We start from the raw sequence: 14123 nt of genomic DNA, 5'->3' as shown, positions 1-14123 counted from the left end.
AAACAAGTAATATTGACCATACTAAGTATTGGCAATGATGTCTAAACCTAAAAGTCTATGGTGGGAGTGTAATCAATTTGAAAAACTACTTGGCAGTATCTAATCAAGCTGGACAAACCTTATGATGCTGGCATTACAATTCCAGGTAAATGCTCCACAGAAATACTTACCTATGTGTGATAGTTTACAACAGTATTATTTATAATAACCAAAAAGTGAAAACAACTCCAAGGTCCCTCAACTGTAGAGTCAATTTATAAATTAGGACATAGTCACAATATGTATAGAAATAGGATATGTACAGGAATAAAAATGGATAAGTAGTGCCACAAGTAACAGTATAAATGAATATCAGAAGCATAATGATAAGTAAAAGATGAAAGACACAAAAGAGAATATACTTGATGATTCCTTTTATATAAAATAAAATAAAAATAAAGCCCTGGCTGGTGTAGCTTAGTGGATTGAGTGCGGGCTACGAAACAGTGTCGCAGGTTCGATTCCCAGTCAGGGCACATGCCTGGGTTGCAGGCCACAGCCCCCAGCAACTGCACATTGATGTTTCTGTCTCTCTTTCTTCCTCCCTTCCCTCTCTAAAAAATAAATAAATAAAAATCTTTAAAAAAATAAATAAAATAAAATAAAATCAAAACAGACAAAACTATTAGGTAGTCCTATGTCAGACACTTTTGTAATGATTAGGGTGAACTGAGGAAGGGACTTTTTATGCTCCATTTCTTTATTAAGCTGCTTGTTATATATGTGTATTCACCAAATAAAAATCCATATAACTATACACTAATAAGTTGTACATTATTCCCTTTATATGTTGTGATTCAACACATTTACTTAAAAGAGGGATTGGCAAGATTTTATAGCCAAAGGAAGAAGATAATAAATAAAAGTGAAATAACTGAACTGAAAGGAGACATTATTAGTTTAGTATCTCAAAATTACTCTTAAAATCTAGAGAATAAAAATGAAATTAGAAAGCGAACTGAGGAATAATTGAGAAATCTGCTCATTAAAGAAGATGATTTTTTTCAATTTTTAAGTATATTTTATTGATTATGCTTTTATGCTTGTCCCATTTTTTCTCCCTTTTATTCCCCTCTGTCCTGCACCCCCTCTCCCTCCAGCATTTCCCCCACCTTAGTTCATGTCCATGGGTCATACATATACATTCTTTGGCTTCTACATTTCCTATACTATTCTTAACCTCCCCCTGTCTATTTTGTGCCTGCCATTTATGCTTTTTATTCCCTGTACCTTTTTCTCCCATTCTCCTTCTCCCCGTCCCCACTGATAACCCTCCATATGATTTCCATTTCTGTGATTCTGTTCCTGTTCTAATTGTTTGCTAGTTTTTGTTTTGTATTCTAGGTTCAGTTGTGGATAGTTGTGAGTTTGTTGTCATTTTACTGTTCAGTGAGTTTGTTGTCATTTTACTGTTCATAGTTTTGATCTTCTTTTTCTTAGATAAGTTCCTTAAACACTTTATAAAATAAGGGCTGGGTGATGAGGAACTCCTTCCACTTGACCTTATCTGGGAAGCACTTTATCTACCCTTCCATTCTAAATGGATAGAGTAATCTTGGATGTAGGTTCTTGCCTTTCATGACTTGGAATACTTCTTTCCAGCCCCTTCTTGCCTATAAGGTTCCTATTTATTATTTATTTATTTGTCATTCAATTAGAGTTGTCTCCATTACTCTCCCCCTCTCTACCCAACCCCTCTCCCACACTCACTCCTCCACCTTTTTGTCTTTGACCATGGGTCCTGTATACATGTTCCTTGACAACACTTCCCTTTCTTTCCCCATTTATCCCCCTCATCCCTCCTCTCTGGTTATTGTCAGTCTGTTCTTTATTTCCACGTCTCTGGTTATATTGTGCTCATTTGTTTTGTTGATTAGATTCCTAAGATTTCTTTTGAGAAATCAGCTGATAGTCTTATGGGAATTCCTTTGTAAGTAACTGTCTCCTTTTCTCTTGCTGCTTTTAAGATTTTATCCTTATCTTTAATCTTGGGTAACTTAATTATGATGTGTCTTGGTGTGTTTCTCCTTGGATCCAACTTCTTTGGGACTATCTCAGTTTCCTGGACTTCCTGGAAGTTTCTTTACCAGACTGAGGAAATGTTCCTTCATTATTTTTCAAATAAATTTTCAATTTCTCACTTTGCCTCTTCTTTTGGCACCCCTGTGATTTGGATGTTGAAATGATTAAAGTTGTCCCAGAGGCTTCTAAGCCTCTCCTCATTTTTTTTTGTTTTGAATTCTTATTTCTTCATTCTGTTCTGGTTGAATGTTTATTTCTTTCTTCTGTTCCAAATCTTTTCTTTGAGTCCCATTTTCATTCCCTCACTGTTAGTTCCCTGTATATTTTTCTTTATTTCACTTTGCATGGCCTTCACTTCTTTATTTTGTGACCATACTCAATCACTTCTGTGAGCATCCTGCTTACTGGTGTTTTGAACTCTGCATCTGATAGGTTGGCTAGCTCCTCATCACTTAGTTCTTTTTCTGAAGTTTTGAATTCTTTGTCTCAAGGTACATGTTACGTTGTAAGGTTGGAGCCTTAGGTATTCACTAGGGTGGGGAAACCCACTTCACTGAGTTGTGGTACTATATGTGGGGGAGGGGTCAAAGAGGGAACAATGCCATTTGCTTGGCTATTGGCTGGCTTTTAGTCACTTCCTTTGCTTCCCAAAAGTAGATTGGAATCTTTTAGGTGCTGATTCCTGGGTGGCTGGGCTTGTGCAGTTTCTAGGATCTCATGGGTCCCTCAAACAAACTCACCTGTGAGACTGAGAGTTTCTCCCACTGCTGCAACCTCCACAGGGTTTTATAATCACAGGTTTTGAGGCTTTAGTTTCCCGCACTGGAACCTTGGGTTGTGCCTGTCTTGCTCCCCTGTCGTTCCTCCTGGCTTATCCTCACACAAAAGTGGGATATCGTGGTCTGCCAGCCACTACCTTGTCTGGCCAGGTCTGCCAACCACCACCTTGTCACGCATCCTGGCATCAGTTTCCTATCTCTGCCCTTCCTACTGGTCTGGATGAATGTTTCTTTAACTCCTTGGTTGTCAGACTTCTACATAGATCAATTTTCTGGCAGTTATGGTTGTTTATTGTTTTTAAATTCATTATTATCATTCTTTTGGTTGTGCAAGGAAGTGAAGCATATCTACCTATGCCTCTATCTTGGCCAGAAGCCCCCCAAAATTTAAGATAAAGTCAAAATATAGCAACTCTAAGTTGCACTTTCCTATTAAGATATATTTTTTCTGTTGGTCTAATTATTAAAGGAGATTGATACTATCTTGATAATACATTTTGTAATAAACAATAAAATCTATAAAATATGACCTGAATATTTATCACAGTCATAAAAATGACTTTATATAGGTTTATACCATATTATGAAGAGATCATTTTGATAAAATTGAAAATTTTAAATGTGCCATGGAGAAAGAACTTTTAAAATCATAGAAATGTAAAGATTTCTAAATCATTTTTTCTCATAAGTTACTTTCTAAAATAATGTACATGTCAAGTGTTCAAGGGGTCTTTTAGTTGACGGTACTGCACAGCATAGCATATTGTAGATGAAACTTCAGATGACTAGGCTAGAAGGTGGTATTAGCTTAGAAAAAATGTGTCCATCCATATAATTTCAAATAACCTGGAGGTGAGAGATACTTCAACTTCTGACACCAGCTTGTGCCTCTTGAGATGCTCTTATAAAGAAGACCTGCTATATCAAACTGGATCACCTTGAAGGGAACAGTAAGTTATTAAGGAGCTGAGATGAGCCAGCCTCCATACTTGGCTAATGAGATGTTACATAATTTATTTCTATTGTGTGAGCTTTCTTTTCTTTATGAGTCTCAAGTTCTACTAGTGTGCTTGTAAAGAGAACATTGCCTACATGCTTATTGACCATCCATGAAGGGATTTGATTGCATCTTCTATTCTCTGTAACTGTTGACAATAACTGTTCAGGGCATGCAATGCCTTTATTCTGTGCATTTCCTAGCAACCAACATCTCATCACCTGCAATTCATTTTTTGTTGTTGGCTTGGGAACTTTCTACTGCTACAGACTGTGTGGAAACTTCCCAATTCAATAGCTCAGTGAAATGCTTTACATTTAGTTAAGAGAGAAATTTACAGATTATTTTGAAAGAGCATCTTGTATAACAAATCAGACTAAAGCAAAAAAGAAGATGAAAATCCTTGTTGAACTTTAAATTCAAATTAAATATTGCATCTTGGCTCTTAGGAGCCTGTGGCAGCAGCAGAAGTCATGTCCTGTGAATGTTTGCAGTAATATCAATGTGGAAATATGGAAGAAAAACAAGTATTAATACTTTTACCAGGCACTCTGTTCTAAAAGCTGGAAGGAAGAGCATGCCATTAATTGCAATGCAAGAGGCTATAGAAGGGACATGTTGAGAAGGTGGGTGTTGAGATCAGATTATCAAATTTGAAAATTTTAATCTCTACACATCTACTAAACTACTACCATTATATTTGTGGGGAAGAAACACTTGCTTTTATTTCCAGTTCATCATGGACTGATACTTTTTAAAAACATAGTAAAGATGAATTCCTGGAAAAATGAAATTGAAAAAAACAAAGACATACAAAACATAAACCTTGATTTTTATTTAATTTAACAGATGAAAATTAAACCATCAAAGAAAGAATGTGAAGGCATTAACCAAAGAACATATATGCATAATCCATAGACACAGACAGTGTGGTGATGGCCAGAGGAAAGGGGGGGCAGGGGCTGGGTGGAGGTGGGCAAAATGAGTGAAAACAGGACATATGTAATAACATCAACAGTAAAAATAAGTTAAAAATTGCTATAAGTATCAAAACTCTTACTCTCATTTTAGACTGCTAGTAAAAGGCTCACATATCCAGTGGTCCATATAATATACTTTGAGAATCATTTATTACTATTCAATAAATAATGTTTAAATTGCTTGTCTATTCATGAGAGGTGAATTCAAATACTATAACACAGAACATATCACAAAATTGATCATAGACAACTCTTCAATATTTCACATGTGGAGAAAATAAAAACCATGCCTCACACAGTGGCAAATTTATATTTTATGTGCAGTTTAGCAAAGCAGAGAATATTAATTCTGATGATTACAGAGGGGATCTATGAAGATGGTCCACTGTGTGGAGGATTTAGAGCCATGTCTCAGATAAAGAGGTAGAAAGTATGTAAGATTAGAAAGTGCTAGGCCAGGTCTCTTGGTGAGAAAAACCAGTGGGTTCCTATTCTCACTGAGTTCACAGTCTAGTATGACAGGTAGCCGGATGTTAATCAAACCACTAATGAGATATGTAATCACAAGTAGTTATAAGTGCTCTGCAGAAAGATCCTCTGCAATGACTTAATCTGGAAGGTTAACATAGAGACTTAAGAACTCTTGAGTGAGAGTTTATAAAGCCGAGTATTTTATGAAGCTAGAAATAGAACATTATGAAAAGAAAAATAAGAAAATTCCCTGATGCAGGAAGAAGGGCAATGCTCAGAGGCTAAAACTCACCAACAATAGTGTTCAAATCCTAATGAGACTCATAGGAGATTCTAGGCTCTGGAATAAGGATTGTGGTCATCTTCCCATGAAAACTGATAAGGCAGAGGCAAGGCTTAAGACTGGAAGATTTGAAACTATATTTAATTTTTACAAAAATTACTCCAGTTCACTGTGAGATCAGAGAGAGAGAATGAAGTTTGCTCTAGAAATTTATGAGGTGTAGGAGAAAAATGTCAGTGGCTTTGAAGACAATGATGCCCATCAAGATGAAGGAAGTATATTAAATGGATATTTGGGAGACAAAGCCACTTGAAAAGCATGAAGCAAATGAAGAAATTTAAAACAATTCAAGCAGTGGTCTTCTGATAATAAAATTAAGAAGTTTAAAAAAGAATCAATACAATGATGGGTAAGGAGAAAAAAATAGAATAAAAATAACACACAAGTAACAGGGTAATAACAAACCAAAGTAATCAAGTTTCACCACTTTATGCCAATGACTCAATTCCATTAATTTTGAGAGACATATTTAATTTTAAGTAAATTTACAGTGCAGGCAATTTATCCAAGCATTCTGATGCTGTATTGAATTTACATAGGCTAACTAGCACCTGACAATTTGTTACTTGCAAGAAAATCTCAGATTTCACATTTCCATAAAAATTACTCACTCGATTTCTCAGTACAGTAGAAAAAAGGGGTGTTAATAAAAAGAAAGAGCAGACATGTATACAAACAGATTTCTCTATACACATTCTGATTGAATTACTCTGAGTTCAATATAACAAAATCAATAAGGGAGAGGAAGAGGAAAGAGAGACAGACAGGAGAGATATTGAGGATGAGATAGTATGGTGTCTAAATTCATACTAGTATTGGTAGAAATAACACATATAAATCAGGATAGACCCATAGCAAATAAATTTTCCATGCTGTTTATCATCTGAGTCTCATTTGATAACAGGTTGTCAAAAATCCCTATATAAATTATTTACTTTACAGATGAAGACATTTTTTTGATCATTTAGAGGAGCAACAATACTTGATCTTTTCATGCAAATAGGGAGGCAATTCCCCATGCATAATAAACTTTTCCCCTTTAGCTTCCTTTTCCAAATCTAGAAGCCCATATCAAAATAGGTGAAACAAATAGCACTTTTAAAAGTGATTAACAGATCCTGATGGTTCTAGCAAGATCTTCCACAGCAGGCATTATAAGAAAGTTGTCTACCCTCAGTATCAACTTACACTTGACAACTCTGTTATTTGGACTTGGCTGAATCTGCCTTATAACTGCACCAGAAGAATCAACCTGGGCTCTGAGAAATCCACCTTAAGGTATTAGCATGACCAGAAGCAACAATAAATCCATTATCTGTAATATATGCAGCACTGAAGGGTAAAAATATGCAGCAAGAAAAATGCAGTGCAAAAGACAATTTCAAGGGCACTTACGTATATCTGATTGTTTCCAAAGCGCTTTTGAATTTCATAAAGTAGGCTGCCATCGTTGAGTTCACTGAGTGTTGCTAGGTCATCATTTGGAGCAGGAGGCATTAGCTTGACCTGGGGGAAAAAATAAGTAAGATCAATTCAAATTGCTTTGCAATCAACTTTCTTCACAGTTGGATGTTCCATTTCAATTATATGTCAAAAGTTTAAAAACCACATGAGTTTGGAACTGTTATTAAAAGATGAAATGGTTCACTTAAAAGAAACAAAAAGTTTCAACAGCCATAGAAAATTGTATTCAAATGAAATTTCTGTTCTGTACCCATAAGAGTGCATACACACTCACACATACACGTCACATATTCACTTACATCCCTCAAAGTCATTAAGTCTATCAAAATCATTTCAGCATGTTGATTCTTCCTACTCCCTACTCACAATTTAGACAGCTCCTTTGTAAGACAAGCAGCTGACAAGAAGCTCATGTGTTTGCAGTGTTTCCAAAGCTAAAGCAAAACTTCTCTCTCAAATTACTGTGGTTGGCATGGAAGCAATGTGCCTGGAATTCAGTTTCTGCATACATCTAAGGGAAGGCCAGATTTTTAAAGTGAACTCTAGAATTTTGACTTGTGATCTTTATTCTGCTCTACAATACTCTTAAGATTAAAGTAGCTGTGAGATTAATATAATTCTGTCAAAAAGAAAACAAATGCTTTCCTATTCAATTTAATATAGAGTGACAGTTTAAAAACCAGGCAATATTAAAATAGAATAAAAGATATTTGGATTATTTAATTAGATTAAAATCTATCTTTTAGAAGTTTAAAATGGCCAGTGTTTAATTTTATATACAAAAGTTATGCTCTGAAAAGCAGAAATTTGGTATAATGTACCTGGCTGGCATAGCTCAGTGGATTGAGTGCGGGCTGTGAACCAAAGTGTCTCAGGTTTGATTCCCAGCCAGGGTACATGCCTGGGTTGCAGGCCACAGCCCCCAGCAACCACACATTGATGTTTCTCTCTATCTATCTCCCTCCTTTCCCTCTCTAAAAATAAATAAATAAAATGTTTTTAAAAAAAAGAAGAAATTTGGTATAATGTGACAACTTTGGTTTTCTCATGTGAAACACAGTAATGAAAGAATAAAAATATTCTTGTTAATGCTCCCATGAGTTCAGTGGTGCCTATAGTGAACTTTTAATAACAGTAAGTTTATTTGTATTGTTAGCATTCATGTTTGTATTCTATATTTGAATTGTATGTTTGTATTATACACTAAACTATTGGATATAGCACCACTAAAGTTGAACTTAAATATTACTGTTTATCAGCTAAATGTTTATAGAATGATAAATACTACATATTTTTAATATATTTTATTAATTATGCTATTACAGTTGTTCCATTTTCCCCCTTCATTCCCCTCCACCCTGCATACCCTCTCCCACCCACATTCCCCACCTTTAGTTCATGTCCATGTGTCAATAAGTTCTTTAGCTTCTACATTTCCCATACTATTCTTGCCCTCCCCCTGTCTATTTTCTACCTACCATTTATACTACTTATTCTCCATACCTTTTCCCTCACTCTCCTCTTCCCACTCCCCTGTTGCTAACACTCCATGTGATCTCCATTTCTATGGTTCTGTTCCTGTTCTAGTTATTTGCTAAGTTTCTTTTTGCTTTTGTTTTAGGTGTGGTTGTTAATAATTGTAGGTTTACTGTCATTTTACTATACATTTTTTTATCTTCTTTTTCTTAGATAAGTCCCTTTAACATTTCATAAAACAAGGGCTTGGTGATGATGAACTCCTTTAACTTGACCTTATCTGAAAAGCACTTTATCTGCCCTTCCATTCTAAATGAAAGCTTTGCTGGTAGAGCAATCTTGGATGGAGGTCCTTGCCTTTCATGACTTGGAATACTTCTTTCCAGCCCCTTCTTGCCTGCAAGGTCTCTTTGAGAAATCAGCTGACAGTTTGATGGGAACTCCTTTGTAGGTTACTGTCTCCTTGTCTCTTGCTGCTTCTAGGATTCTCTCCATTTTTACCTTGGCTAATGTAATTATGATGTGTTTTGGTGTGTTCCTTCTTGGGTCCAACTTCTTTGGGACTCTCTGAGCTTCCTGGACTTCCTGGAAGTCTATTTCATTTGCCAGATTGGGGAAGTTCTCCTTTATTATTTGTTCAAATAAGTTTTCCACTGGTTGCTTTTCCTCTTCCCCTTCTGGTACCCCTATAATTTGGATGTTGGAATATTTAAAGATGTCCTGGAGGTTCCTAAGCCTCTCCTCATTTTTTTTGAATTCTTATTTCTTCATTCTTTTCTGGTTGTTTGTTTTTTTCTTCCTTCTGGTCCACACCATTGATTTGAGTCCCAGTTTCCTTCCCATCACTATTGCATCCCTGTGCATTTCCCTTCATTTCTCTTATCATAGCCTGCATTTGTTCATCTAATTTGTGACCAAAATCAACCAATTCTGTGAGCATCCTGATCACCAGTGCTTTGAACTGTGCATCTGATAGGTTGGCTATCTCTCGGTCGCTTAAAAAAACTGTCTCTGGGGCTTTTAATTCTGTTTGAGCCATCTTTTTAATTTACTTTATTTTTTTCATTTGGTCTGGTTGCACCTGTTATGTATGAGGGGTGGAGCCTTAGGTGTTCACCAGGGTGGGGTACTCCAGTCACTGGGTTGTGAGGTTGAATGTGGGTGCGGGGTCCAAGCGGGAACAATGGTGCTTGCTCCGCTCTCTGTGGGGCTTCAGTCCCTTCCGCTATTTCCCCCGAGCAAACTGGGCCCCTCTGGTGTCAGTTCCTGTGTAGGAGGGCTTGTGCATACTGTGGGATCCTCCAAGAACCTTTCCTGAGATGCTGGGAGTCTCTCCCTGCACCTCTGTCCCCATAGGTGTCCTCAATCAGTACCCCGAGGTTCTATTTCCCAGCACTGTGATCCCGCGTTGCACGCAGTGCCTTGCTTCACAATTGCTGCCTTGCTGGATCTGCTGTTTGCTACCCCTTGGCCAGGGTCTGCCAGCTGCCACTTTTGCACTCAGGGTCCACCCGCTGCAGTCTTGCACTCGGAAGCCTTACGTGCCAGGTCCCAACACTCTCCACGTAGCAACCCACACCTGGCTGCCTGACTCCGCCCCTCCTACTGGTCTGGATGAACGTCTATTTTCCTGGTTGTCCGACTTCCATTCAGGTCAATTTTCTGTCAGATCTGGTTGTTATCTTGTTTCTAAATTGTTGCTGACCTTATTTTGGTTGTGCAACAGGGCACAGTGTATCTACCTATGCCTCCATCTTGGCTGGAAGTCCAAATACTACATATTTAAAAAAAAAAAACCTAAATTGAGGACTCTGTTTCTGGAATGAGTGACTATTTCCAAAAAATGCAATCTTTCCCATGAGTTCATAAATTCAGGTCACTGTTATCCCAGGCTGTTTCTAATCTCAATGTATCATGGTAATAGAAACTTAAATTCTTTACTGGGAATTTCAAATACTAAGAAAAGTAGTTTGTGAAACCTTCTATGTGGAAGGGTGTCACAACAATGTGTTCTCTGGCATTGGAGAAACAACTACTTATATAAGTGGGAAACACAATATTCCAATAACAGCATGTTTATTTATTAAAAATTAAATTATAACATATTCCAGACCTCAGAAATGTCAGGGACAAGCCTCTTTTTTTTTGCCACAACATGCACACACTCAACCAACACCTTGGAGTTTATTTTCTGTTTTTGTAGCATTTATGTAAAAAACATGTCTCCAAATATCTTTCAGAACTAACCTATACAGAACATATAACATAGTACTATTAAAATTAGTCACTTAACTTTGTGTTACAGACACAGCTTTAAAGCTTTGATAATATCAAAAATATTTATTTACATAGTTCAAGAACAGTATCCAAAAACTGGTACTTGTTGCTTAACATTAAGTTTTAATGTCCCAGTTGTCCTAATATTTTTGGGTTGGCAAAATCAATTCTGGGATTGTGTGATATGTTTTTAACTTTATATATTCAGTTCCACTTTGAAGAGTCATAAACCTAAAGTACTCCTGAGACTGGCCATTCTCAGAGAAGCATGAAAATCAAGCAGTGACAATTACCTCTGCCTAACCCCTAAGTGAAAAACCTAGCAGTCTTCAGTCTTCAGGCCCCAGGCATTGTTTCATTTTGCTTTTTCATAAGTCATGCTAAATCAGGTAATATCTTATACCACAGGTGGCAAACACAAGGCCCATGGGACGAATCCCGTCCTCTACCTTGTTTTTTCTGGCCCAGCACCTCATTTCTACCTAGAGGTAGCACCAAGCTCTTACTTAACTGTTAAGGAGTAGTTACATTTATACAGTCCTAAATTTACATTTGGCCCTTTGAAGGCAACCAGGAGGCTGATATGGCCTCCCATGAAAATGAATTTGACAACCATCTTACACACTAATCTGAGTACTAGAATACTGGAAAATTCAAGTTCATCTAAGTCTGAGACATGAATCATTTGTATTTACCTGGTTGAATAATGTTTAAATAGCAGTGGCACATCTTGCTATCTGTGAGGTCTTTTTTTTTAACTTTTTAAAAAAATTAAATTACATTTTACATTCAATATTATTTTGTATTAGTTTCAGATAATAGCATAGTAGTTAGACAATCCTATACTTTACACAGTGTTCCTCCTGATATTTTCAGTACCCAATTGACACCATACATAGTTATTAAAGTACTATTGCCTATATGTCCTATACAGTAGTTTACATCTCTATGACTATTTTGTAACTACCAATATGTATTTCTTAATACCTATACCTTTTTTACAGAGCCTCTAAATCTGCCTCCTCTCTGCCAGCCATCAGCCTGTTCTCTATATCTATGAATCTGTTTCTGTTTTATTTGTTTCTTTCTATTGTTCTTTAGATTCCACAAATAAGTGAAATTGTATAGTATTTCTCTTTTTCCAATTGAGTTATTTCTCTTAGCATAGTACCTTTTAGGCTCATCCCTACTATGGCAAAAGGTAAAATTTCATTCTTTTTTATGGCCATTTATTATTCATAGTTTTCCCTTCTTCTTAAAGAAGACCCTTTAACTTTTCTTGTATTCCTGGTTTGGTGATGATGAACTCCTTTAGCTCTTTCTTGTCTGGGAAGCTCTTTAACTGTCCTCTTGTGCCAAATGATAGTTTTGTTGGTTAGAGTAATTGGTTGTAGATTCTTGCTTTTCGTCACTTGGAATATTTCCTACCAATCCATTATGGCCTGCAAAATTTCTGTTGACAGATAAATCAACTGACAGTCTTATGGGAACTCCCTTGTAGGAAACTAACTGCTCTTCTCTTGTTGCTGTTATGAGTATCTCTTTGACTTTAACTTTTGGCATTTTAATTATAATATACCTTGGTGTGAGCCTGTTTGGATTCATCTAGTTTGGTAGTCATTGCCCTTCCTGGACTTGTATGTTTATTTCCTTCATGTTAGAGAAGTTTTCCATTATTATTTTTTTCAAATAGGTTTTCAATTTCTTGTTCTCTCTAGTCTTCTTCTGGCACTCCATGATACAAATGTTGATATGCTTAATATTATCTCAAAAGCTCCTTACACTAGCCACTTTTGGGTGGATTCTTTTTTCTTTTTGTTATTCTGATTGGCTGTTTTCTATTTCCTTATACTGCAAATCGCTGATTTTATTCTCTGCTTCATTTACTATACTACTGATTCCCTGTAATTTATTCTTCACTTCAGTTAGTGTATCCTTCATTTCTGATGGGTTATTTTTTGGTTTCTATCTCCTTATTTATGCTGTTGAAGTTCTCACTAAGTTACTTGAACATCCTTATAATCATTGTTTTGAACTATATATCTGGTAGCTTGCTCATTTCCATTTTATTTAGGTCTTTTTCTGGAGACTTCTCCTGTTCTTTCACTTGGGGCCTGTTTCTTTGTCTCACTTGACTGCTTCCCTGTATTTTGTTCCTATGTATTAGTAGAATACATATCCAAGTATGGTAAAGTGCCTTTATGTAGTAGATATCCTGTACGTCCCAGTGGTGAAGCTTCCCCAGTCACACAAGCTGGGGACTCCAGGTGTGCCTCCTGTGTGGGCTGTGTGCACTGTCCTGTTGTAGTTGTGCCTTGATTGCTGTCAGAGTCACTGGGAAGGATTGACCTCCAGGCCAATCAGGTGTGACAACCAGCTGTGACTACACAGAAGGAGATGCTGTGCAGGAGCAGACCCTACAGAGAAGGACATGCTTTGGTGGGTCTTTGGTGTTCTCCAGATCCACCCCTTGAGTCTGTAGCTTGTGGAGGTAGTAGGGTGGTAATCTGGCATGGTCTGCAGCTGTCCCCTGGGTACACTGGCTCTGGGGCTTCCTAGGAGGTGCAAGGTCAGCCACTGCCCTGCTTGGGGCCACCTGACATGAGCTACAGGGCAATCTGAAGGTGGCTTCTACTTGAACTTGGCTTGGAGGTGCCCAGAAGAGGCCAAATTGTGAACCAGCACTAATTTCCCCTAGTGCTGGGGCTGAGGCCAATAAGCCAGAAGTATGGGATAAGCAGAGGCCTGCCTGACCCTGCCTGCTTGGGAGATTTTTGGAAATTCCCAAGTCTGAGGCAAGAGAGCCATTTGTATGGAAAAATCACTGGAAACAGCTTGAGTGGGCCCATAAGTCAGCTGGGCCAGAGTTTCAGGGAATCACCAGGGTGGGGATAATAGTGAGGTTGATGGAGGGTCAGATATGGCACCTGCCTGTGGCTCTGTGGAAGAGGGCTCAGCAAAGTAACAATGGCCTCTGCCAACACTCTGTCTGGGAGACATCTGCCCATCCAGGTCTTGCCTTGGAGCCAGACAATTCAGTTCCTCCCCTATGTCCCTGGCACCTTTGGAGCTGCTGCCCCAGCACTGGAGATCAGAGTAAGTTTAAGTAATTTCATGTGTGGGTCCTTTAAGGGGAACACCTGGGGGTCTAGAAGCCCTCCATCTCACTGAGGCACAATCCACACTGATATTCACAGTCAGAAGTGATTGAGACTTCTTTTTTTGGCACCATACCTCTGGTCTGGGGTTTCTGACATGGGGCTGAGACCTCTCGT

General features: G+C 37.6%; 1 protein-coding gene across 3 annotated transcripts in view; it reads right to left on the bottom strand.

The window, feature by feature from the left end:
- The window catches only part of MYO16 (myosin XVI), a 627599-nt gene that overhangs the window by 317473 nt on the left and 296003 nt on the right, over nucleotides 1-14123 (bottom strand). For all 3 annotated transcript variants that reach the window (XM_045821913.1, XM_045821912.1, XM_045821911.1), the window contains exon 11: nucleotides 7027-7137. In XM_045821913.1, coding sequence (XP_045677869.1) covers nucleotides 7027-7137 — 111 coding nt within the window. The remainder of the gene's footprint in view (nucleotides 1-7026; nucleotides 7138-14123) is intronic.

Source organism: Phyllostomus hastatus, unplaced genomic scaffold, assembly GCF_019186645.2.
Source record: "Phyllostomus hastatus isolate PE091 unplaced genomic scaffold, TTU_PhHast_1.1 phas_scaffold_46, whole genome shotgun sequence".
NCBI lineage: Eukaryota > Metazoa > Chordata > Mammalia > Chiroptera > Phyllostomidae > Phyllostomus > Phyllostomus hastatus.
This window is presented reverse-complemented; position numbering and strand designations above follow the sequence as displayed.